The following is a 27,857-nucleotide window of genomic DNA, read 5'->3' on the forward strand; positions in this document are numbered from 1 at the left end:
TTATAATTTATGTAGCGCTCAGTTTTATTGTTTCTCCATCTGATTTGTTTATAAATAGGTATTTTTGCTTCTCACTTTTTAATTTTTTTTATATATATATATATTTATAATATAATAAATGACTAAATGTTTTTTTGCTTTCTTTCATCACTCTTCCTTCCGCTAACTTTCAATTCATTCGAATATACAATATATTTTCTTCTATTGTTAACCTATGCTTTTTGTCGTTTTTTTGTGTCTGTTTGCCGTTCAAAGAACTCATTACAAGTAATAAGATTAATTATGTACAAACTTTTCTTGTGTCTGACGGATAATAATAATAATATCGCAATAAAATAGCTTGCTTCGCAATTAAATAGTTGTTTTCTCGCTATGATGATTCCGTTCTTTTGCGTGGCCTATTCGGGGTTTGCGGTTTTTTCTTTTGTTTATAGTGATTCTAATCCACCGGCTCACGTCTCAGCGAGAGGTCAGAGGCTCGGTAGCCTAAGCAAAGGTGTCGTATCTATGTTTATTTTGCAGCTTGCGTATGCGATAGATTTCCTAAGTCTTGTTTGTTGGTTCTTTTGAGTAATACGGGAATTTCCAGTCTATGAATTGCGGAGAATTTTGGGAAAGTGTGATGCATTTTCTAGGAACGCACATTTCAAGCCAAAACCGAGCATTCTGTTATACGTCTATTTCAATTTAGACGAAACCAACTTCTTGAGACTAAGCACAGTCAAATCAAAATTTGTGAATATTAAGTAGTAAAGCTAGTAATCCAACATCAGTTGAAGCGATGTTTCAATAGTAGCAACAAAAAATAATTGCAGTTCAAATTACCAGATGTGATTGTTTTTGCAAACTTTGAATTGAGTCTGTCCCGTAGATCAGTAATTGAAGAAAAGTAACGTTCGTCGTTTTTTTTCTGAAGATCGCGAAATAAGCATCGAACTATTAAAGTATCTAAATAAACAAGTATGTCGTTCTTAACAGGAACTATGCGAAATTCGTATTTTTATATCGTATATATTTTTAATTTTCGTGTTCGCTTGCACTGAGTCGTGCAGAAAAATTCGTGATCATAAAAGCAGTACCGGCACCGGCTGTAAATAATAGTGCACACTGAAGCAACGTTGATTACAAGATATTCGAGCATGTATACACTGCCGTTCATGTTACACAGTAAGCTTACAACAAGCAAAAAATCACGTCGGCACGGGCGTCCGGCGTGATCTGAACATTATAACCAGTCAGAGATGTTGAAAGATCTTTCAAAAAACGGTTGCGGTAATATTTTTTTTTGCGTCGACCAGAGAAAAAAGTTTAATCCAGAAATCGGTACATCGATCACATGACCAGAATCTGCAGTCCCACTCATTGATCTATCGTCCGGTAGGGTCGCCTGTGTGGTTCCGGGGTGTAATGAATTCGGGTTCGGATGTGCTGTGGTGAGCCCGGCACACTTTCAGATCCTCTTCGCGGCGGCAGCGGAGGTGATGGGGAGGCAGAGGTGTAACTGTAATAAAAGCGTTGCGTTTAGTAGCGGTTAACTACAATAGTGTTGATATTGTATTACTAATCGTATTTAAACAATTCATTACGAGATCAATCGCTTCTCTTTTTTCATTTATTTATTTACAAATAATCAACAGACATAATTAGATGATGATATTCAAAAAATTTGTACGTCCCTCCCGTGGTTGGTGGGCTTGACGGTATTGCAAACATCATCAGATACAATCAATTACTGACTGGCGTTTTAGAGTGACTAAAACAAGATTCAGAGTGGCGAAATGGTAGCGCGTATGCACGGAATGCATAAGAACGCAGGTTCGAGTCCTGTCTCTGAGCGTATCTTTTTCCAATAAATCATCTTCTCTGTTAGTTTTTCATTCATTTGGCTTCTCCAATATATGTTTCCGCTCAGTCATTGCAAAACTGAACTTAGTTATGGCGGCTTTACGTCAAACCAACTAAAATTAATAAATAAGTAAAATCAATTACAGTTAGAATTCAATATAGATATATGTTACAGCTTCAGCTTAATTATTGAATTTAATGAATGAAATACGGAACGACTGATGTTAAGATGTTGATTGCATTACGCTCCGAACATCCGGGGTTTGGAGAGGCCGGTAGGGCTTAACTGAGCTCTGTTTTATGTTTCATTTTCATACTACCGGTCCTTATTACCAGTGTGAAGTGGAATTAAGTGAAGTGAACGTATCCCAATTGGGTTCCACACGATGCCAGCAGATGAACGGTAAATCAAGTTCATCTTTGACGTTTGTTTGTGGTTTGTGTACCATAGAATACAGTGGAATGGGATGTAATATTGTTAAATAGAATAAAATAATATAGACTCAATATGTGAGCAAACCACTGATAGCCGTCAAACGATGTTCATCCAGTTTATTTTGTAAGGATGTCTGATGGATGAGACGATCTGTGAGTGGAGTGTAAGAGGAAGTGTATTCAAGAACGGTAATAAAGGCCACCGTTTCCGCTCAGGACTAACGATCGACCAATAGTAGAGATAAAAGTAGGGTAACGGTACCTTCAGTTATCTCAGCTCCATTAGTCATCTCATATACGAAAACCATTAGTTAGAGTGAGATCTGTTGTTTCTGTTCGATAGATTGACTTCAAAAGTAAGATGAAATTAGGAGCATTCTAGGTTTTCTTCGTGAAGTGAATAAGGGAAAATGAGACTATCTTTCCCCCAAAGAGTCTTCGTGGCTTATGCCAGACCCCCTACAGTCATTGTTCAGCTGTTTTAGCCGAGCCTCTTTGCGTGACATTTAAAAAATCATTTGAATAAGGAATTTTCCCGATAATTTGAAAGCAGTCTTATATGTGTTCTGTGCACAAAACCGGTGATCGTAATAGTATCTAGTATCAAATATATAATTTTTTGAAATAATAGTGAGTTGGTCTTACATAGGACGCTGGTCTTACAAGCCAGTTGTCGTATGTTCGAGCCCCGACCTGGAAGGGTTCTTAGTGTCAGTAGAATCCATAGTACTAGCCATACAATGATTATGTACGCTAAGTATCGGCTGCGAAGTCTGTTGAAACAGAAAGGCCAAATTCCACAAAAGGAATGTAATGCCAAGACTTTGCTTTTTGGTCTCTTTTACAAAAAAAATGATCAACACGGCATTATGCCCGGGCGTTCGGTCAGCACTAATTTTTTGAATTTTACCCCGACCTGCATTTCGTGTTTGGAGGAAAAAGTGCAAATTGATGCCGTATACACTGATCTGAAAAGGGCATTAGACCGAATTGATCACCGAATTCTTTTATGCAAGACATCGCATCAGGGTGCAACACATAAGTTCATGGATTGGCTATGTTCTTACTTAAGTGGTAGAGTTTTACGAGTTAAGTTAGATTCCTGTGTGCAGAGATGGCATTTCAATTGAGTGATACACCAGGGCGTAAGTTTCAATTGTACACTGTGGATACATTTGGTGTGCTCCACACAAAGAGGAAAGCGCACTTCTTCTCAGTGTCTATTAGACAGACTTTGAGTGCGTGCTTGTGTTGAAAGAAGCTGGTACGAGAGAATCACATTCTCTTCGCACGAATCGCTCTCACATGCTCTCGCCCAAATACACCCAAGTGTTTACTTGCGCGTGATGTTGAGCGAACACTTCTGTGAACTTCAATTAATAGAAAGCAGATCTGGCCTTGCTATAAAAAATTTGCAAGGAAAAACGAAAATTCAACGATTAATTGTTTTATTTTGCTGATTTTTCGTGCCCCACGTTTCTTTTACGCAAACCATACACCAGAGTGCTCACCGGCGTGTACACTTCTGTGAAAAAATCTGCGTCCACCTCAGAGAATTTGGGAGCTCTGCTCTAGCACATTGGTGCGATTCAGTGCTAGAGGTAAAAGAAAATAAACACGCGCACTCATGATACGTGCACACTTTATACAACAGTGGTGTATATATGTAAAAGAGAAGTGATCTCGTTGAAGTTGTCAGTTCAAGGGGAGAATTTTTGCTTGCTCTTCGTCACACAGAAGAGATGGACATCTCTGCCTGTGTGTCATTTTCGTTCACGAACATATCAGATGTAGCTCAAGGCAGTAACATGGGTCCACTTCTGTTCTCGCTATTTTTGTCGTGAATACGACTTACTTTACTATGGGGTGCCTTTTCAAAATTAGCCATATGGAAGAATGGGCAGAACTTAATCGTGAATATCTTGACTTGTATTAATGGTAGCAACATAATTCTTTCACTATTTCATCAAAAATATGATCAGGAATTTAGGATAATATTTTGAACAGTGTGCGATAACCACAAACAACTCATAAATAATGTTTTCTTAAAATTTGAAAACAACGCGGAAAACTCTTTACTTTCGCTTGGGTTTTTTGCGCAAGGACGACGATTTTGAGGTAGTCAGGCACATATCTTCGACTGCATGCGTATAAAAGAGGGGCCCGTGGTCGAAAATCGATCATTTCTTTTCGTGCGTTAGGTGGAAGCAGACGTCGTGGGAGTGGAATCATAAATCAGCAGCGACGGAGAATGCACCTTCTGCTTGGTTAAAACCTCAAACGCTCAGGTCGCATCTCCCATTCGCTTGCTGGCCATCGAGGCGAGAGGGCTGGCATCGCGGGAGTTAAACTTTCAACTAGCAGCGCCGGAGAATGCACCTTCTGCGTGGTTAAAACCTCAAACGCTCAGGTCGTATCTCTCATTCGCTTGCTGGCCATCGAGGCGAGAGGACTGGCATCGCGGGAGTTAAACTTTCAACCAGCAGCGCCGGAGAATGCACCTTCTGCGTGGTTAAAACCTCAAACGCTCAGGTCGCATCTCTCATTCGCTTGCTGGCCATCGAGGCGAGAGGACTGGCATCGCGGGAGTTAAACTTTCAACCAGCAGCGCCGGAGAATGCACCTTCTGCGTGGTTAAAACCTCAAACGCTCAGGTCGTATCTCTCATTCGCTTGCTGGCCATCGAGGCGAGAGGACTGGCATCGAGGGAGTTAAACTTTCAACCAGCAGCGCCGGAGAACGCACTTTCTGCGTGGTTAAAACCTCAAACGCTCAGGTCGCATCTCTCATTCGCTTGCTGGCCATCAATGCGTGCTGGAACTGAATTCTGGAACTGTATTCCGGAACTGATTTGAGTTTCGAAATTTCAGTTCTAGAATTGAAACTGGGTTCTGAGTCTGTTATTGGATCTAAGTTTAGGTCTTGAACTGAGGGTCCGGTTCTCTATTCCAGACTTCTATTCGGTTCTTTTTAAAACCATAATAATACTCCTAAAGAATTATGCGGAATTTACTTTACTGTACCTCATACAACCCATTTTTTTTCATGGCGAAAAAAAAAAGAACAACACTTTCATAAAAGTTTTTTTTCAGAGCCACCATTATTTTATTATAAAGAACTATACTGCTTATTTCATAATATTTAATTGCGTTTCAGAATGTTTAATGTAACTAATCCGTAATTTAGTCTAGGCGCATCGTTTAGAATTCTAGTAATGAAAGAGGGGAAAGTTGCACAATTCAAACAATCGATCAACTACCAATTCGAATTCGGAAGTATAAATAAAGCGTGTCATATTCGTATTCACGACATCCAGTTATGTCTCTGACATTACACACCCGTACTTTTTAATGGCGCTACTCTACTGCTCAGTGGTGGCTGCAAATTAGTTTACGCCGACGATTTGAAACTATACCTTGAGGTACCGCTCTATTGACGACTTCGTTCGTCTTCAAAAGCTTCTGGATGAATTCATTACCAAGGAGGAACTGGCCTATGGTCAGCATTGCAAAATGTCAGGTCATAGCATTCCACCAAATATTGAATCCATTACATTTTAACTATAAAATTGACGTACCAACGCTTCAAAAGTTGATCGTGTTAATGACCTTGATGTTTTTTTTTTTATTCTAAACTCACTTTTAATATGCATCGTTCCTAATGATTTACAAAAGCGACTCGACAATCAGGTTTTATTGCTAAAAACGGACGTGATTTTAAAGAACCACATTGTCGTTAGTTCGGCCTATACTTGAAAATGCTAGCGTAGTTTGGAGTCCGTATCAGCTAACTTGGACTTTACGAATTAAACGGGTGCAGTAGATTTGTTCGACTTAATCCGAGAAACCGTCCCTGGACTTACTGGAACGGCACAGAAAAAGACAGCAAGCAATTTTTGTCTTCACTATTTAAAAGATCATTTTATTCAGGCCTATATGCGTACAAGCTTTACGTGGCCGATTGAACCAATTTTTTAAATAAAAGTTTTTTTTTGTATTGGATCTCGTTGTCACCCTTTTTCTAGGGAGAGAGGAGCTTCCATTTCCCTCCTGCGAGGATTGAGGGGCACTTTGTTCGTAGCTCGTCTCGTCATACATACCGGTGGCTCGTCTCGTCATCCTCATCGGCGATATTGTTTGCAGTTTTGAGTTGCTGTAGATGCGCCTTGTTGCACATTGGTTGCAGTTGCTGGTTGGTTGGAGTGTAAGTTGTTAACTGCAGTTGATGTACTTTGTTCTATAGGGGATACTGATGGTTTCGTTGAAGGTGTACTGGGGTTGCTTTGAAGGAAGCACCGTTGTCCTTTGGTTTAGTTGTCTCCTTGTCCAGTTTATCACATGGCTTACCGTAGTGAACAGCTTTTTGGCAATATTGACATGTGGCCATCTGATTGTCATAGGTAACAAGTGATTTGCACGGTATTCTTGTATCCTGACTGAATGTCACATAAGAAGGTATAGGCCTCCTCAAGCGCATGCGTAACAAACGTACGCCATTTAGAATACCGGGGAAAAAGTTCTTCCACTTTTCTTTTGCGATAGAAAGAATCTCTCCGTATTGGGACATAGTTTCACGAATATATGAATCGGTGACGCTTGAGGGAAGATCATGCACACCCACTTCTATAGCACTATCTTCCATATATACTGGAATGTTGTACTTAATGTTTTCGTGCTTCACATATTGCACATTGTTATTGTCTTTAGCGAATTGAATTGCATCCAACTCTTTATAAAACTGGATGTAAACAACATTATTTGTCTTATTGCATTGAAGTGAGTGCACACTTTTAATTTCAAGATGCATTTGCTCCTTAAGCAAACCTTCAAGTTCTCGCATCGAAGATCGAATTCGGCACTGTCTGAAGTCACCAATAATTGTATTCTTTCGTATCGGCGGTAGCTTCTGTTCGTTTGGTTCAATCATTTCGAAATCGTTTTATTGTTCACTACACAATACTGTACTTGGTTTCTTCCGTCCCGAACGTAAGCGGTTCTGTTCTGAGAAAGCGAACTGCAATTTTTGTCTTGACTTCCGTGCATCACAACGATCGCTACGTTCTACAGGTCTACTTCAACCGAGATTTCCCTGTCCACCATCTTCATTGGAACTAACAAGATCTTTTTTTGTCACTAACTTTTTTGTTCCCCCTTCCCTGTCTCTTCACCATCTCGATGGCAACTAATTAGATCTCTATCGTTTTCAAACATTTTGTTCCCACATCCCCTTTTTACCCCGTTTCCACAATATTTACTTTTTTTTCATTCACTTCCGTAACATCACCATCATCGTCTACGGAAGACCGCTCCAGTCGAAAACCAGCATGTGGGCCACCCGCCGGGCCTTCGTAGCCTGGCCGTGTTTCCCGCGAACCCACACGGACCGAAGGATGCGGCCAACATGGATATTCGCCAACGCCATATGGAAGACCCTCATGCAATATTCAATTCACCGGCCACTACCGATCGCCAGCTGAAAGCTGAATTCTCGAGAATCCGCTACCGCTACATTACATAATGATACTATTCTAGTTTTAAGTTAGTCGTAATTAAGATTAGTAAATACCCTTGGCATCTTAGAGCTTAAGCAGTGTGCCTTAAAATTATATTTTAATATTGAATAAAAAAAAAATCTCTTCGATTTCGGCGAACCTACTCGAATCGATGCGTAGAAATATTTCCAGGGAGTAAGTGTTATGATATCGAAAATCTTTTTGAAATTGGTTGAGCTATAGATGTCCTCACGGTTTTGTTTTCCGTATTCTGAACCTATTTAAAAATTTCCTATATAGAAAACAAAGACGTAGTTTTACGTCAAATGCTCGCATTATTTGCTGACACATCTGGAAAGATAACCGAGTTTGTCTCACTAACAGATGAACAAATCATTTGGATGTTGAGAACGAATTACCACACACATAACAATTTACGTGAACCATAGAGCACAACAATCTAAACTAAAAGCGACCAAAAGTCACGTGACACATTCATCAAAACTTACCGTTGATTGAGAATAGGCGATCCCGTTTGTCCCATCTTTTCCAATTTTCTATGAAGAAGCAATGGAGATTGGCCACGATTATATCTGCGAAATGCGTTTGAATTGTGTTACAAAACTCCTAGCATTGATTCTTTACAAAGTACTGGGCTTACCGCGGTGGTGGATCCGGACTACGGTGTCGCCGATCACTGCTGAGCATGTGCACAGCAGACGACGGAGGTATGGCAGAAGGAATACTTGCAGTGGGCACAAATGGATTGGTCGAACTCGTGTTGAAGTTATTCATCGGAGCGACGGTGGCACCATTACCGTAGGAGTGCTGAAATTGCTGCTGTTGATGCTGCAGTAGGTGATGCTGGAGATGTTTGTCCTTCGGCCGTTTTTCGTTACCCGAAGTTGCCAGATTTAATTTCACAAATGAAGCGAACTGTCGTTTGGCCAAATCTGTAAAGGAATTGAACCACCCTGTTCGTGTGAGGTATTTGGTAGAAAGAGAGAGAGGTTGATAGTTCGAAAGAATCCGGGGTGGGCGGGTGCCGGATGCGGTATCAAACCAGCAGGTGCGAAGCGATAAGTTACATTTCGAGAGGAGACACGAGTTGTAAAAACATAAGGATGAAAGGAAAGTGATTTGAAACGAATCAGGAAATGAATCCGGTGGTGCAATGGAAAGAAGTATGGAACAGAAAAAAAAGAAAACAATCAACACATGATAAACAAAACAGCGGTAGCAACATACAACTATGAACACTGTCCCAGTCCCGACCCCCTAACTCACTAACCTGCACCATCTTTCATGTTATCACCATTGCTCATGCCACTCTGCAAACCGAATCCTGCATTGCCATATTCTGGTAAAGTTTGCCGTCCGTAAAATTGTTGTTGGTTCTGATAGAACCCTCCCTCGGGATAGTAACTATCGCTACCGGCACTGCTGCCGCGTTCTCCCCGTTGACTAGTGCTGCTTTTACCGTTGTTTTGGCTTTTGCTACGACTAAACGTGTTGAAGAAACCACCCGTTTTATGCTTTGGACTGCTTGGATTGAGGGGCTGGTACTGGTAAGTCGGTATATTGCTTGCTTCCGGGGGCACCATTTGCGGATAACCGACGTATCCACCGACGGGATTTGTCGGTTGATGCACCGTTCGATGCGATGGTAACGGACTGTACTTGACCGGTATTCCGCTTGGTTGAGGCGATTGCTGGTAGAATGGATTCGTTGATTGTAGCTCCAACTGTTGCTGTTTGGTTTCTCTCAGTTGATTCTGCTGGTGGTAGAATCTTTGAAGAACTGTGAAACGAAGAACCAAAAAAACAAAATATCATAAAAATGTCGGTCGTCACACGGTCGGACACCGATGTCACGTACCTATGGGACTAGTGTTTCCTTGCAGGTGCTTATACTGCTGATCTTCGTTCAGGTCGATCATTTTCCGATTGAGCAAAAGCGGAGATGACGGATTGCTGAAGCCGGGTCGGTTTCCGTTCAGCAACGAACAGCCACCGCCGCCATCTTCGCCGGGGAGAGGCGGTTTATACGCTTTCTGTTCCGACTTGCGATGGGAAAACGGTGACGTTGTAAGGTTCTTGAATATGCTCTGCCCAAGACTGCTCAACGTCGATTCCTTCTTGGGGCTACCGTAGCCCAACGGAACGATGTCGGCGTCGGCCCGACGAGAAAAAAACGGCGACTGTTTGTACTTTCGATTCGTCTCCGGAGTGATGCTGCTACTAGTGGTGTTAAAGTTGCTACTGTTACTAACTATCGCACTTTTTGGTTGCAGTTTAAGATAGTGAGCCTGAGGTGTTTGCATTTGTTGCTGCTGCTGATGTTGGATTTGAAGTGCAGGTGAGGGTGATCGTATTTCGTAGGCTAGTTTGGAAGACGAGGTAGATGGATCCGGTGCCAAGCTGATACTGTTGAGTTTCACCTGCAATAATTGCTGGGAATCGACGAAGGGTTTATTCTGTTGTTCGAGACTGGTGCTGATGTTATTTGGCGTGTTGCTTGACTTGATCGGAATTGACGATGCTATTACGGTTTGCTTTTGCTGGTTCGACTGTGCCTGGACCGCTTCCGTCAGACTTTCGTATGGTGTCGGGACTCTGCGAGAATAGATCACAGTGTAAGAGTTTCTGATAAACGTTCTTCGCTTATGTTTCGAATATTGTTTGGGTTAGTGCAATTAATTTAATGTCCAAAATCCAAATTCAAGTGTTATTATCATGCAACATTCACACAGCTTCATCAACAAATCAAGACAACTACTACTTTAGCTAAACATAGACATTGAAAAAAAAGTTATATTAAATGATACTTACTGATTAGAACTTAAAAATACTAAAGAAATAGTTACCTACAAATAAAAAAAATATCAAAAAATATTTCGGTGCTCTGAAGGTGAAGATCGAATATCAGAAATGGTACATGATAAGTCAAAGTATCAGAGAGAAGAGAAGGAAAAAAAAGAACAACAAAGGCAAAGATGCAGCTACTGGGAGCAAAATTAAAAGTAGCTGATTTTAAATGCAGCAAGAACCATCTGATAGCGAAAAATATGACGAAAAATAATTTGTCTTAATCATTAATATTAAAAAATATATCAATTAGAAAAAAACTTCATTTTAAGGCAGTTTACGGAACAAAACATTTGTCAAAGCCAAGAATTGTGTAAATCGCTTATTATAGAAAATAGTGATAATTGCATGGCGAATCAGGTAATTAGCCCCGTCTCAAAATACTTATGTCATCAAATGGATATTCTTTTGTGACTTTATTAGATACCCGAAAAAATGTGTCTATCGTTGCCGTTGAAAAGTTTCCCGAGACGGTGAAACGCTTTAAAAATGCACATTTAGTTTACAGTCAATTTGTAAACTTTACAATTGATTCAAATTTTCATACGATCGTTGATGGGATGTCGATTTGAATTCAAAAAAATATTTGCAAAAAAATCGACTTTGGGACCGCGTAACTTCAGAAATCCGCAAAGAAAAAAACCGCAAAACTAAAGAAATTTTTATTTTGATGCCAATTGTTTTAGAAATGCATGAAACGGCCAGATGTGGTGTACTCTGAATATTTTTTTTAATCGAAAATTTTCTAAATGTCAGAGAAAAAAATCGGAATAACACCAGATCTCGACGTTCCAAAACTAGAAAACCGAAGAACTTTGAAAACTCGCGTGAAAAAACCGCGTGATTTCGTAAATCCCTGTAAAAAAACCGCATAATTTTGGAAGTCCGTGTAAAAAAACGCATAAAAAGCCGCGTAAAATGAGACCTCAGTGTATAACATCCTAATCAGTGCGTCTAGCTCAGCAAATATCTGTCTATATCACTCAATTTTCTCCGAAATGACTGAACCGATTTTCACAAACTAAGCCAGTTAAGTTTGCAGGAAAAATTGAATGGGAATACATGTTGATTATAAACAATATATTCAGGATAGATCATAATAGTTGCTTTTAAAAACTAAGCATTTTTTCCATCTTTCCTGCTACTCATGAACACTACGTCGAAAAGGCGAACGATCCAGTTGAGAATCCATTCTTCCACATCTTCATAACAATTGAAGGGCCTGCCCAGCCAGTGCGTGGGACACCGATGAAAGTATATGATAGACGAAAGGGGCAAAGTCTGGAGAGTGTGGCGTGTGTGGCAAAAATGATATTCCTGACCGTTTTCGTTGGGTGTCGCGCTGCAATTCGACTTCCTCATGCGACACCTTTTTGAGCCCAGCAAATACACAGCACCGTTTTGTCCCCGAAGCGATTAGGTAGTCCCATTATGTTCTGCGCTTGGGTTTTTTTAGACTACCTTCATTTTGCATCTCCCGTTACAATCCGGTGCAGAAAACTCTGTTGTTTCATGCCGAGAAAGTGAAATTTCGCTCATTGTTTTTCCTGCTATTATTCAGCTCATGAGGAACCCATTTTTCTACTTTCTAAATCCTTCCCATAACATGTAGATAATCAAAAATCGTCTGGCGACTAACGTAAAACTTTCCGTCTTTTTGTTTTTTGTATTACCTAGCTCACATGATACGGGGTTGGGGCATAAAACATGAACAAAAATATCACTCAATTTTATCGAGTATTCGAGAAATATTCACAAACTCATACTCAGGTGGAAGATATTATGGTCCACACAAAGTTCCTGAATTACATCCAGATCCGACATCCGGTTCCGGATATAGCGGGATTAGTGTAAATAAAATTCATGTTCATTATTGCCTTTCTCATGAAGAAATTTTATGCAGTCACCTTCAAAACTGAGTATTGAACCGAGACCCGGAAGGTCGAGTGTCATATAAAATTTGAATCAATTCATCGTTCATCGCAATCGTAAAATGTCAGTGTGTGTTACGAAAAAAAACCTTTTTTAATACACCTAGTGGTGTAATGAAGCCTTTCTCATATTCTGATATTTCCAAAATATCACCATCAAGAAATTTTTTTCCAATCTTGAATGAAATAAGAAACTTTCTTTGGGTATGAACTAACACAACCTTTTCAATTTGTAAACAGTTGTGTCAAGGTAGTAAGAATTTTGAATCGTCGCACTAAATGATTGAACACACTTTACCTTATAGTTCTGGAGCCGCCGGAAGTCGGATTCGGATTAAATTAAACAGCAATCTATGAGACTATTAGAACTTTTCTTTGAACCTGTTAGTGGAAATCGATCAAATCATCTCTGGGAAAATTGAGTGAGTTTCGTTTTAATCTTTTTGGCCACTATTTCTGGTACTTCTGGAATCGGGAACTTGGAACCAGTATAGTCGAAGTCGGACTATGGAACTAAAGCTTGCTTCATTTAGAATTGAAACAAACTTTTGCTCATATTGTGGCGCTCCTGGTGGACGGATTTGGAAGTTCTTGGCGCCCACATGTCGGGAATTTTGTCAGCTTCACGTATGATTTTTGACATTCCGCAAATCGACTGTACTTTGTAAACAATCAACATGGAAGCCGAAAGAAGGGAAAAAATGTGCACAGTTATTTGGAAAATCCATTGTGGTCTGCATCTAGGCTAGCTAAACAGCTGAAATTGCCCAGAAATACCGTATGGCGCGTTATCGAACGGTATAAGGAAACATTGATGACGATTCGGAAACCTCAAGCCAAAGATTTTGAGGAAGATTAAGAGGAATCCTTATCTGTCGGACCGTGATTTGGCCAGAAAATTCGGTGCTGCCCATAGTACCGTGAGGAGAACTCGACTCCGGGAAGGAATCAAGTCGTATCGAGCTAGCAAACAGCCAAATCGGACCATAAAACAGAATAGTGTGGTCAAAATTCGTGCTAGGAAACTATATGACCAGGTGCTAACCAAGTTCGACGGGTGTCTTCTGATGGACGATGAAACCTATGTCAAGGCTGACTTCGGGCAAATCCCAAGTCAAAAATTTTACCTGGCAACGGCTCGGGGGGATGTTCCAGCCAAATTTAAATTTGTTTTTGCCGACAAATTTGCAAGAAAATTTATGATTTGGCAGGGCATTTGCCGCTGTGACAAAAAAACGAATGTTTTTGTTACAAATAAGACAATGACATCGGAACTATACCAAAAAGAGTGTCTCCAAAAACGAATTTTGCCGTTCATTCGATCCCACGACCATCCCGTAATGTTTTGGCCAGATTTGGCAAGCTGTCATTACAGCAAAGTCGTTCAAGAATGGTATGCAGAGAAAGGGGTCCAGTTTGTTCCGAAAAACCTTAACCCACCCAACTGCCCCAGGACTCAAGGAAAAGGGAAAGGTTGTCAAAGACATCAATCAGATGACGACTTGGTTGAATAAGATAGCCAAAGCGATGGACGAAGAAGGTGTGCGCCGCCTAATGAGCTCTGTTACAGGAAAAATTCGAGAATTCCTTCGTAACCGTGACGAATAATTTTATCCGTATTGTTTCTTAAAAGTATGAAGAAAACGCTCCATTTGTATAAAAAAAGATCTTGAATTCAATAATACATAACTGAAATACAGGCAACTGTCTTTGTTCCAATTCTATCTGAAGCAAGCTTTACGAGATTTTTTATTTTATGAGTGACATTATTTGACACATACTCACACACATACACATACATTGCTCAGCTCGATGAACTGTGTCGAATGATATAGAACATTCAGCCTTCTGGGCCAATTTTCACTAGTCAATTTTTCAAGAGATTGCATAAACTTTCTATATGAGAAAGGCAATAAGTGTACTTTTATAGAAAAGCATCGTTATCATAATCTTGTAATAACACTAACAAGTAGATACAAATTAAAAAAAGAATTGAAAATTAACGTTTTTTTCACCTGAAAAATATCAATTTTAATGTGGTAACCATGGGCGCTATACGAAATTGAACAAAGCTCGATGCGAACGGAGTAATGCCGCACGTACCGTTGCGTACAAGTGTTGCATCGTCATTTTGAATGACGATTTGAATATTTTGACACCCTTCGCCCTATAATTTCGGAAGAGGAAATCGGATTTGGAAAAAATTGCACAGTATCCTTCTTGATAACAAGAGCTATTATTTGAATCATGGTTCGTGAAAATCGGTTTAACCGTTGCTGAGAAATCGAAGTGAGTTCCGTTTTTGGAGATTTTCTTTACTATTATCGGTGCGGAAACGGAAACCGGTAACTAGTAGTCCCAAAGTAGTTTTATATATTCACTAACTAACAAGAACTGCCGAGTAGATAAATTTACCAGTAAGTTTTATAAAAATGTGCATCTCGTTCCACCGTCACTTGTGAAAAAATACTCATGAAATTGAAAATTTTCACTAATCGCACTGTAATACCGGAACCAGAAGACGGACATGGATCCACTTCTCGAAGACTTTTAAAGAATTTTAAAACCTTTTATTTGCTTCTTAGTTGGTGAAAATCGGTTGAAAAATTTCCGAGAAAATTTAGTGCGCATTTTTTGATAAATTTGCACATATTTCCTTGTAATTCCGGAATCGGAAGTCAGATCCAAATGAAAGTAAAGAAAATTTTTTTATTTAGATTATAGAGGTTTTAACCTTAAGGTCATTCGCCTTTTCGGGTCAGAAAATTTTTCTGACCCTATGTGCGGGGGTTGGGAATCGAACCCAGGCAGGCTGCGTGAAAGGCATCGGCTTACCCATCACGCTGTACTCGTCCCCAGAAAGAAAATTGTATGTGACCATATGACCTTTCATTTGAATCTAAGTTTGTGAAAATCGGTCACGTCATCTCTGAGAACACACACACACAAATATTTTGTGATCACAACAAACTGAGTCGAATGGTATATGGCAAAAATGGTGTAGCGGTAAAAGTTCTCTAACACAAAATTCGTTCTCAAATTCTAGTTTTTGTTCGGTTAACTTTTCGAAAATGTGAAATAACCAGAAAGAGCTCAAAAATGAGGTTTTCTCAAATTTATGGAAACAATGAGGAAAACTCATCACGCTTGCTTGTCTTTCTTGCACCCGCGGCGACAATTTTGAACTGGTTGAAGTCCCGATTAGAGAAACAAATCAAAATTTAATATCTGAATTTGAGAGGAGATCTAGCTTATATAGCTGGAAACCTCTTAAATAAAAACAAAAAAAAAATCTGAATTCAATTTTATTGTTCAATTCCTGAACTCAGTCTCAGACTTTAAAACCTTAAAAAACTCTACTTGCTGGAACTAAATTCGGAACTAGACCTGAGAACTGAATTCATGCTTTTATTCAGGCTCGGTATTTCAGTTCTAGAACTTAGTTCGGAACTTAGGTTCTGAAAATAAGTTCAGTTACAAAATTCTTGAATTGAATGTTTGATCTCGACTGCACCCGCGGCGACAATTTTGAACTGGTTGAAGTCCCGATTAGAGAAACAAATCAAAATTTAATATCTGAATTTGAGAGATCTAGCTTATATAGCTGGAAACCTCTTAAATAAAAACAAAAAAAAAATCTGAATTCAATTTTATTGTTCAATTCCTGAACTCAGTCTCAGACTTTAAAACCTTAAAAAACCCTACTTGCTGGAACTAAATTCGGAACTAGACCTGAGAACTGAATTCATGCTTTTATTCAGGCTCGGTATTTCAGTTCTAGAACTTAGTTCGGAACTTAGGTTCTGAAAATAAGTTCAGTTACAAAATTCTTGAATTGAATGTTTGATCTCGATTTCGAACCGGAATTGTGCAACCTTTCCGAGTAGTGTCCGAATTTAATTCTTGGCACAATTCTGGAAGCGAAGCAGTAAACAAAATTCGCACAACCTAACCTAACCAGCCAAAAAGAACCACACAAACAAAACGCTAGTGGAAGCAAATATATTCCACATATGCACAGTTGGTTCAGTGTGCTGGTATAAGAGTCTTCATGAAGCACAGAAGCCGTGAATAGAATTTTCTCTCTCGTGGTCTGAACGTCGTTCTTTTCATAAAACAATTCATTGCAAGCAAACTCTCTTCACGGGGCTAGGAAGTGATGAAGATTATATATATATAGTTTTCGCTAACAGACTGATGACTGGCTCTTCGAACGCGAACGACTGTTAATGTTGACTTTATGCCACTAAAACTGTTGCATATCACTTATTTAATTCGTGTCAAGTTAGTAGAGGGTAAGAATTCTTAATTCTACTTGAATATTATAAACATAAGTAGCAGGAGCGAAGGATTAGCGATAGCAATCTGGCGATTTCAGTAAATACTGCAAACAAACAAACGTTTGGTTTGCTAGCTGCTAGAAAGAAACTAGCTCCTGCACTCTTGTTACTTCTGTAAATCAAACTCTCGATGAATAGCGTACAATTGGGGTTTAATCGAAACAGTGCATGATAGTTAATCAACCAGTAGGATAAAAAGTAAGTCTTTTGATCAGTCAGTCAGAAAACTGAATATATAATCTTCATCATTTTCTAGCTTCGTGAATAGAGTTTGCTTGAAATGAATTACAGGGCTGGACCTTCGCCCTTATTATGAATAACGTCGTATCGTTTTTTCGCTCGTATTCCATTTGTATTCCCCATAACGCTAGCAAAATCAAAGGTAGCTATGATTCGATCGAACCACATTCGATCGAAAAATCAATACGTCGTTATTTAGAATAAGGGCGCTTGTCTCTTACAGAAGGAATAAGAAACAGTAGTATGGGTGAATATTGTTTGCTCTCTTCTATTGTCGTGCATGGACAGCCATTCCAATAAAGTAAAGGTTCATAAAGTAGGTATATTCATGAATATCATACGCCGTGAAGCATGTATACTCATCTTTCCTGCTTCGTTCATTCAAACACTGATAAGTCATAAAGTAAAATTATTGTCTATGAGAACTATGAAATATCAGAGTTTTAAAGAGTTGTTAAGGAATTACACACAGATGCATAGGGAATCAGTTCACCACAACAAGTATCATACTGAGCATTCTCATCTTTCGCTTATGAACCGAATGACCAGTAAACAGCTCATACCAAATGTTTTGATTTGTAATCAAGAATGAACAACTTCGCTATAGGTGAGAAAATCAATTATAAGAGCCTTTTGATTATACAGGGTGATTTTTTAAGAGCTTGAGAACTTTTTTAAACAATAAAACGCATAAAATTTGCAAAATCTCATCGGTTCTTTATTTTAAACGTTAGATTGGTACATGACATTTACTTTTTGAAGATAATTTCATTTAAATGTTGACCGCGGCTGCGTCTTAGGTGGTCCATTCGGAAAGTCCGCTTTTTTATCGACAAATTTTGTTCAGCGATGAGGCTCATTTCTGGTTGAATGGCTACGTAAATAAGCAAAATTGCCGCATTTGGAGTGAAGAGCAACCAGAAGCCGTTCAAGAACTGCCCATGCATCCCGAAAAATGCACTGTTTGGTGTGGTTTGTACGCTGGTGGAATCATTGGACCGTATTTTTTCAAAGATGCTGTTGGACGCAACGTTACAGTGAATGGCGATCGCTATCGTTCGATGCTAACAAACTTTTTGTTGCCAAAAATGGAAGAACTGAACTTGGTTGACATGTGGTTTCAACAAGATGGCGCTACATGCCACACAGCTCGCGATTCTATGGCCATTTTGAGGGAAAACTTCGGAGAACAATTCATCTCAAGAAATGGACCGGTAAGTTGGCCACCAAGATCATGCGATTTGACGCCTTTAGACTATTTTTTGTGGGGCTACGTCAAGTCTAAAGTCTACAGAAATAAGCCAGTAACTATTCCAGCTTTGGAAGACAACATTTCCGAAGAAATTCGGGCTATTCCGGCCGAAATGCTCGAAAAAGTTGCCCAAAATTGGACTTTCCGAATGGACCACCTAAGACGCAGCCGCGGTCAACATTTAAATGAAATTATCTTCAAAAAGTAAATGTCATGTACCAATCTAACGTTTAAAATAAAGAACCGATGAGATTTTGCAAATTTTATGCGTTTTATTGTTTAAAAAAGTTCTCAAGCTCTTAAAAAATCACCCTATATATTGAATTACTGAATCGACCGTTTTAAACAACATGCACAAAAATGTCTCCCTCTTATTAGTCAATTAAATATACTGATGGTTTATAACAACCATCCATAGTGTCTGTTTTACTAGCGAACAAAACGTGTGGTAAGTCCACAACACTCAATCACTGAAAATATTCCGTATTTTCATGTGTTGGTTTCGCACGACACGCTTTGCGCGATGATTCGTTTGATACATTTGTTTGGAATTTTGCGCGCCTTATTTTCGCACTAAGTTTCACCATAATGCTCGTTCATATCAAACATTTGAGAAAATTTCAATTTTGACTTATGTTGGGTTATTATTGGTCTCATACTACTGAAAATTTCATCATAAATTGCTAAACATATTTCCGATGGTATGTTAAAGAAATTGGCGAATACCAATGCGGCTTTCGAGAAGGACGTTCTACGATGGACCAGATGTTCACCTTGCGACAAATTCTCGATAATTTTCGGGAGTACAACTTGCGAACTCATCCTCTGTTTGTAGATTTCAAAGCTGCGTACGACTCAGTGAAACGTAACGAATTGTGGCAGATCATGTTAGAACATGGCTTTCCGAAAAAGCTAATTAAAGTGATTCGTGCGACGCTCGATGGATCGAAATCAAGCGTCAAGATAGCTGGTACGACACCCGATGCTTTCGTGACGTTAGATGGATTGAAGCAGGGCGATGCACTCTCAAATCTGTTGTTCAATATAGCGCTCAAAGGTGCCATACGAAGATTCGGCGTGCAAAGAAACGGTACCATCATCAATGAGTCTCACATGCTTCTTGGTTTTGCGGGCGACATTGATATTATTGGTGTGGATCGTAGAGCTGTGGAAAAGGCTTTTGTGCCTTTCAAGAAAGAAGCTGCGAGAATAGGGATGACGATAAACTCTACCAAGACTAAGTACATGGTGGCTGGTAGAGAAAGAGGCAGCCCAAAAGGTGTAGGATCCGAGGTGGAGATACATGGGGTACTATACGAGGTTGTTGACGAGTTCATATATCTTGGAACACTAGTGACATGCGGTAATGATATAAGCCGCGAGGTAAAAGGCGTGTTGCAGCTGCTAATAGGGCTTTCTACGGGCTCCGTAACCAGCTGAAGTCTCGTAGCTTGCACACGCACCAAACTTGCTCTACACAAGTCGTTAGTACTACCTGTTGTTCTATACGGCCACGAAGCATGGTCGTTGAAGGAAACAGATGTTCGAGTACTCGGCGTCTTTGAGAGAAAAATCCTGCGCTCAATACTCGACGGTAAAGAAGAGAATGGAGAATGGCGCAGACCAAGTATACAAGGATGCGGACATTGGAAGGCTTATAAAACACGGCAGACTACAGTGGGCTGGACATGTAGCAAGAATGCCGGAAGAGAGAATGGGCTACGTGATGTTCAGCAGACCTCGCACTCGCTGGCTGTGCGCAATCGAGGAGGATGCACGCGCAGCGGGAGTACAGAGCGACTGGAAAACGGCGGCTCAAGATCGAGTATCCTGAAAATCTACAATTCGTTCGATCATGTTCCGAAGACGGGATGTGCACCATTAAAGTAAAGTAAAGTAAGTATGGTTTAGAAATTAGGTTTCTGCCTTAAATACAACAAGAGATATTCACGATTAAGTTCTACTCATTCTTGTACAGGGTAAATTTAGAAAAGGCACCCCATAGTGAAGTGAGTTCACGACAAAAAGCGGATGAGTAATGTCAGTGACATACCTGGAGAACGTGAATACGAATAAAACTGACATAATTCTTGTAGACTTCCAAATATCAATAGACGTTCGTATTAGTTGAATTTGTGAATTTTGCAACTTTTTTTAATTTGCTTCCTGAAATGTAACCGTGCTAAGCTATGTTATAGTTGTCTGTCTTTGTAGATTTACATAGAGACTTCGCACAGTTCTAAAATTGTGAAATTTATCCGATGTTTAAAACTGTTTACAGAACCTGAAGTCTGTACAATCATGAACTAGAACTGAACTGAATAATTAATTTCAGAACCTGGGATATCTGCAGTAGAACTTCATTCAATTCAATTGAAACTGAATATGGAACGCATTGACGATCTCTCTAATGCAGTACACTTCACTCTCTGACACACACAATGTTTGTTGACGGCCCGAACGGGCAGCATTCAGATCATCACTCGTTTCTCTTCAATCGAGGCTGGTTAAACCACCGTCAGTTGATCTCTTGAAGTAACAAAATATCTCTTCCAATAGTGTGAGAGCGGCCTTCAAATGAGCTGAAATATCAATCACAGAATACACATAAATTAATTGTTTCCTCCCTCAGTTTTCATTTTCAATACTTTACTCCATTTATAATTCTATTCGTTCGAATTTGCTTACTACCAAGAGCGAAGGCAATGAAGGAGCTACACTACTTGGCACTCGAAACTGAGCAAGCAAAACTTCAAATGACTAGGTACGATTATTCAACTGACGATGAATTTCGGGAGCTTCACTTGAAAATGGCAGCAAAAGTCAAATGAATTAGTAGGTATTCGCTGACGGTCAGCGGCCATAAACTTCATTTTCATCTTATATTATTCGATTAAAAATGAAATTTTACCGCACTGCCTGGGACTACCTCCGAATTCAATTGCAAAATTCAAAAATCTAGTTCCAGAACCCAAACCCGAGTTCAATTCCAGCAGGCAGGTTCTGAAATCTAAATCTAAATTCGGGAAAATTAGTGCATGTACAAGTTTGTTCTAGAATTCATATCCTGAATCTTGTTCCTGAAGTTGAATTTTTGAATCAGGATTCTGGATTCGGATTGCGAGCTAAAATTAAGGCATTAAATTACGTTTAAAAATCTAGTCAAGAAACCAAACCCGAAAATCTCATTCCGAAATATAGAATTAGGATTCAGTTCAAGAGTCTTGGTTTTATAACTTTGAACCCACATTCGGGAACTAAATTCTGAAACTGAAAACCGAAACTAAATTTTAAACCTTAAATTAAGTTCAGAATTCAGATGGACCAGAATCCAGATTCTGAACTTCAGTTCCAGAATCTAAAGTTATCTTCCTGCGTTTAGTACAACTCGTGATATTCACGATTAAGTTCTACCCATTCTTCTATAGGGGGAATTTTGAAAAGGCGCTCCATAGTAAAGTAAGACATATTCACGTCAAAAACATCTGATGAGCCGGCTTAGAAACATCTGAGAAAATTGAGTGAATAAAAAAAATGCGGTTTGTCTCCATGATATCTACGGAACTAAAAGTGTTCTCCATTTGATATTCGAACTTAATCAAAGATTCAGCAGTAGCTTTCAAACGAGTCTAGGATTGCAGAAAACAATCTTCTCCGGGAAAATTGAGAGGGTTCAAAAAAGCGCGATTTGTTTGATAAATTATAATAAGGGGCAAAGTATCGATCAGTATGCAAGCTGCATTTGACGACGTTGAGAAAAATTCGAGCAAACCCAGGGCTGGAAAAGAACATTAAACCACTTACGAGATGCGACAGGGATTAGCTAACAGTATCCAAAAACATCCGGGTTGGCGGTTCAATGCATAGGACACTGGTGTTACAAGCCAGTTGTCGTATGTTCGAGCCACGATCTGGAAGGATTCTTAGAGCTTTTATGGCCGTAGCACTGAACGCTATGAATCGGCTGCGAATTCTTTTGAAACAAAAAACCAAATTCCGCAAAAGGAATGTAATATCAAGGATTTTTTTTGTCCAACGCAAAATGAGCCTCACGATGATGACATCAATTAGTTTTAACTAAGCTAAAAGCAAAATCGCATTTCGAATGGCTTTTGGACTGGAGGAGATACTGTACCGATAGTACTAGGCTTTAAAAATTGATAAAACACTACACTTTCTCAATAATTCCTATTCATCTGCACTATGTTTATTGGGTTGGATTTGAATGTACTAGTGAAAGATGCCTAAACAGTTTTTGTCACCGACAATCTTAAAGGCAAACAAAAATCGGGTTTGCTGTACTTTGTTCTTCCTAGAATTTTGCTGGTTGTGTTCTACAAACAACCTAATTAGAATACTAGAATGAATTCATGAGTGATGCATGCTCTAAAAAAGCAACGAAAAAAATTGTTAATTTTTGACTGAATTGAGTTTAAGATTCGAAACAAATGTTTTAACACGGTAAGTCACTCGTCAAGGCTCGAGTTTTTTGTTTCAGAACGTGATTATCACACGTTCTCGGATTCGATTGTCAACATTAGTGAAAGCTTGAGTTAATAAATTAGTGCATCAAACTCAACACTTAATTAGCCATTCAAACTATTTCAGCCGTTTGTTCGGGCAAAAACAGTAGCCAAACTAACCGTTAGGGAAACAAGGGAAAGCTAATTTCAAATTGAAATCATTTGCAAATAGACAAGTTAGTGGAGAGAAAACGGTAAAGACGGAAAATTACGGGAAAACTGGTAATGCATGCGAGTCGAAGACTGAAACCAATCATACCTATTTTGATCCGAAGCAGCAGATGACGGACGCTGACAGTTAGCGGGAGACGGTGAACTGACGGAGGCAAGCCCGACGACTGCTCCGGTAGCAACGGGAACGCTACTGGAGCTGATTAGTTGTGGTGTGCTCAGCTGAATGCCACTAGTCACCGCCTCATTTCGGAACCAGCCGGCAACGTCTGTGGTGCAGTCCAGTTCGGCACGCTGAAGAAACGGATGCTTCAGCAGATCGGGATATTTTGGCCGTGCAAGGTAATCCTTCTGTAGGCAACGTTGGACAAAGTCACGAAATTCCGGACTGAACGGTTGATCCTCGGGTAGGCGGGGAGGATTTGATGTAAGCACTTTGGTGAGAACTTCGAAATCGGTTTTACAACCACGGTAGGGAAATACGGCTGTCGCCAGCTCAACGAGTGTAATTCCCAGCGACCAAACGTCCGCTCGAATGTCATACACGGACTTGGCAGGGTCTATTCGTTCGGGCTAAAAATTACAAGTGTCAGAATCTAACGCTACCCTTCCTAACTGAACCGGAATACTTACCGCCATGTAAGCAGCGCACCCTGCCGATCTAGTTTTAGCATTCGAATCGACCAATCGTCCGCTGATACCGAAATCACACAATTTTATGTTTCCCCGGTCGTCAATCAATATATTCGAGGGTTTCACATCACGGTGAATTACGTGATGTTTCTCTTTCAGATAAGCCAGTGCATTTACCGTGGCCACCGTTACCTTTGCCAGGATCTGTTCAGGCACTGGTTTTTTCGATTTCTTCTGGAGTTTATCGAAACAGGTAGTCATCAGCTCCATACAGATCCAGACATCCGCATCGGTTATAAAACAACCAAGACACTTGACAATATATTTGCATTTTTCCGATTTGAGAACCACGTCCAGATCCATGATGATTCGTTTGTTCTCCTCATCGTTGCCAGTGCGTCGCATTTGCTGATAAAAAACAAATTGCACAACATGAAAACATCGCATTTCGTTTGCAGTTAATAAAATGTGACTTACTTTCACAGCGATGATCGCACCGCTAGGCTTATGTCGCATCTTGACTACATGACCACTGGTGCCACTACCCAGCTCACCTAGATCTTGCATGTCGGACAGTGTCGTCTTGTACGTTTGATCGTTGATCTTCAACATACCACTCTTTTCCATAATTTTGTGGAAGCGCAACTCCGAATCACTTCTTCGGTTGCCCGACTGAATCGGTAGCGGCAGATCTAAAATTGGCCCTAAAACAAATGGAAGTTCGCGTAAAGTATCAAGCATTAAATCTTCGCTGAATCAGAAGAAAAATTTAATTTCGTTATCTGATTTGTACAAAACCTAATTGAACATGATTACAAATGAATCGAAATCCAAACTTACGGCTACGGCTGGAACCGATTCCGCCACTGCCACCTCGTTGGGTCCGTTCAAAATTAAGGGTCGGAGGTGTCCTCGGTTGGGTCTGGGGCTGTTGCAGTTGTGCCTCGATCATGTTGATCCGATTGCCGATCGAACTTTGGCCAGACATAGTGTCCATAAAAATTCCGCAGCCTTCTGAACTCTAGCGTCTCGTCTCGTCCCGTCCCTACTGGATAAATAACAACAAACAAGTGCTGTGCCGATGGCCAATATTTGGTTTTTCTGATTTTTTTTTGACAAAAAGAAAGAAAAACTAAGCCACTGGATGTGTATTGGTGGCGAAGGCCCGATTCAAGTCAAACTGAAACGAGGCTCTTTTTCTCTCCTTTGCACCTTTTCCGTGCACTCCTGCTAGCAGTGTTGTTCCATTGGCAAGCAAAAGTTTTTTAGGTAAACCTTTCACCACTGGTCAGCAGGATGCACATTACCGCTGTTGCAATGCAGAACCAGTTGCCCAATGTATTGATTTACAGTTTTCACTGCGAACGAAAACGAATTTTGGATTTCTTTTAAAGCTTGCACCCCGAAATTCAGCGATCGACACTTTTTTCTGTTCTTTCTGCTATCGGATGAATATACGCACACATCCTTCGTGTTTTTTTATGTGAAATCGATGGCAGTTCACGAAGAACGTTCCACATGCAAGAAAATTTCCCGCATAGACGGCGTTGTTCACCTGTGCAATACACTTAACGAAAACTAGTAAACAAATTAGTATAAACCACGAGTTTTTTGTGCCAATAAGCCAACAATCAACATTCACTTTAAAGATGTAGGCCCTTATTACCGGTGTAACTACACGGTGAAAACCAAGTGAAGTGACTGTGACCCTTATTATGGGTATCACTTCACGGTGGAAATCAAGTGCAGTGAATGTAGGTCCTTATTACGAAAGTCGCTTCTGTGACAAAAGTAATTACTTGAATGAACTGGATGTCATTATGAACATCACGCCACCAACATTTCGTTGAAAAAATGAGTTTTTTCCACTACAGTGATCACTTCACTATGCGTGATACTGGTAATAGGGAAAATCAAGTGAAGTGACATGTAAGTGAAGTGAATATGAAAGTGGAAGTGAGAACGGTAATAAGGGCCGTATTAAGAAAGACTCTATAGCAAACGATAGAGAAAAGTATTCTCTTTCGTCTGGTGTTAAAATTAGTACCTTACTCTACATAGCTGCAATTTCTTTCAAAATCAGATATTGAGAGGTGGCTTATTGATCGTTATCCCAAAAAACGTGTGGAATTAAGCCTTCCAAATAACATCCCAAGCAACCACGACGCATTATAACTTTACATTATTTTAGCTTTTAAAATTCACGTAAAGAAATTGATTAAATGCAGCGGAGCTACACATGTTTTCATAGTGCTGTTATAAAGCTGAAAGGGGCGATTATTAGACTCTTATAGGATCTGACAGGTGAAGCAGGAGTTGCACATTATTAAAGTAGCTATAATGCAAATATCTACTTTATCGATGGTAACAATTTCAACCGTAGATTATAAATGTCACAATGCAATAAAAGTGCTTAAATAATGAGTTACGAATGAAATTCAAATAATGAAAAAGATAATAAATATTCAATATAGATATATGAACATCACTATTAATGTTGTTTATGGCGTATTATTTTTATATTTATTTGAATTTGAAGTCATAAACCGTGGCTCTCTGGTTTCGTAATTAGCATCTTTCAGCTGGAACCTTGGCATGTTTTGTTCGCAGATGAGAATCTTACTTGATCACTAATAGCATTATAGTGTTTTCACAATTTCACATCACATTCACATATGTTACCAAAGCATAACGCTACACAATGTTAACAGTATTGTTTCCGAATGTTCCGATGTAAGTAAAAGGTAAATTTGCCTCTCAACGTTGGCCACACTTTTATACACATTCTGTCAAATTTTGACGCATATCGTACGATTAGTTTTTGTTTGGCGTCTATACAAAGAAGTTGAAAAATGTTCGTGTGGCGGTACAGGTACAAAAGTACGGATTTTTTCCTGAAAAAAACGTATATTTGACTTTAAACAATCACCAAAAACTCAAAAAAAAAAAAATAATTAAAAAATCAACCGAAAACGTTGGGGTCTAGAATAACATCTACTCTATCTATGCTGCTTTGATTTGTTGACATCTGATTACTCTGCGCTAAGATACAGTGGGCACCGCAAATCATAATTTTTATAAAGGACCTCTTCACCGGCTTATTTTTCAATATTTTCCACGAAAAAATTACAAAATGTTGTTCGAATGATGCTTTGTATTATGCAAAATGTTTGAGTTTATTTGGTTGAGCGATGGTTCTGAAAAAAAATCTCAAAAATGATGATTTTTTTCATCATTTAGAATCACGTCCAGCTGCAATTACTGAGCACATAGTTTTATTTCATATTTATCATGATAGAAATGCTGCATTACTTGTAAATTAAAGTTACATACCCGAGAACACCACATAGTAGCTCTGCAATAAAATTCCGAGTCCGAGTGTAATGTTGATCTCTCGAGTACTAGAATGTGTAGCGATCGAGCACCATTTATTTTGGATACTTTAACATATGTTATTTCCAGGCATTTGAAAAATGGCATTAAACCAAGTTGAATGCTCCATTCTAAATAAACGTTAGTTTTCGCACAATGAATTAAGATCAACATTACCACCTCAGAGTAAAAACTTTTTCTTCAACTTCTACTATGATTTTTCAAATGAATTTGCCCGTTTTAATAAGAAATCGTTGAGAAGGTGGAGTAATTAAAAATTTTCTTACCGATTTGACAGCTCTTGCTGAAAGTATCAGCCCGGTGGGAAGGATAAGGCGCTTAAGCAAGTGCTATCGTAGCCAGGCATTTGGTGGCAATCAGAGCGCTCAGAGTATGGTAAACAAACAATCGAGCATTTCAAATCGAGTAAAATCTTAATTTCCTTATCGTAGTGATGATATTCTGATTTTCGGGGAAGTGCGATGAAGGGTACTAATAAACAAGTAGTTTGTAATATCCAATTTTTTGTTAGCCATTCTTTTTCATTGTATTGGTTTTTGCAGAATGATGCTGGCCACAGTTCCATGACGTCATAGCAGGGGTCTGGAAAGTATCATAATATGACATAAACAAGCAGCACCTCTACATTTCAGTTTTACGACAATGTGCCAATAAAGCTGTGGGGGAAATTTCCCGAAAGAAAGTGAAACTCGCCACAGACGCTTCACGAAATTTCCCTATTATGTTTGACAACTG

At 39.4% G+C, this 27,857-nt stretch overlaps 1 protein-coding gene across 1 annotated transcript; it reads right to left on the reverse strand.

The window, feature by feature from the left end:
* On the reverse strand, positions 1-25,205 carry LOC131427196 (dual specificity mitogen-activated protein kinase kinase hemipterous-like). The gene is made up of 9 exons (XM_058590180.1): positions 24,570-25,205; positions 24,207-24,433; positions 23,730-24,137; positions 23,185-23,669; positions 9,651-10,387; positions 9,063-9,572; positions 8,433-8,745; positions 8,281-8,364; positions 1-1,501 (listed from the first exon to the last, which is right to left on the reverse strand). The coding sequence occupies exons 1-9, from the start codon at positions 24,724-24,726 to the stop codon at positions 1,360-1,362; spliced, it is 3,063 nt and encodes a 1,020-aa protein (XP_058446163.1). The 5' UTR covers positions 24,727-25,205; the 3' UTR covers positions 1-1,359.
* Between the last annotated feature and the right edge of the window lie 2,652 nt (positions 25,206-27,857).

Source organism: Malaya genurostris, chromosome 2, assembly GCF_030247185.1.
Source record: "Malaya genurostris strain Urasoe2022 chromosome 2, Malgen_1.1, whole genome shotgun sequence".
NCBI lineage: Eukaryota > Metazoa > Arthropoda > Insecta > Diptera > Culicidae > Malaya > Malaya genurostris.

Bases quoted from the DNA above. Each gene is read 5' to 3' on its own strand.
- LOC131427196 (XM_058590180.1), bottom strand. From the start codon at position 24,726: ATGGACACTATGTCTGGCCAAAGTTCGATCGGCAATCGGATCAACATG. The intron at 9,573-9,650 runs GTACGTGACATC...TTCGTTTCACAG, and splicing joins AGGAAACACTAGTCCCATAG to TTCTTCAAAGATTCTACCAC. The intron at 8,365-8,432 runs GTAAGCCCAGTA...CGCATTTCGCAG, and splicing joins AGTCCGGATCCACCACCGCG to ATATAATCGTGGCCAATCTC.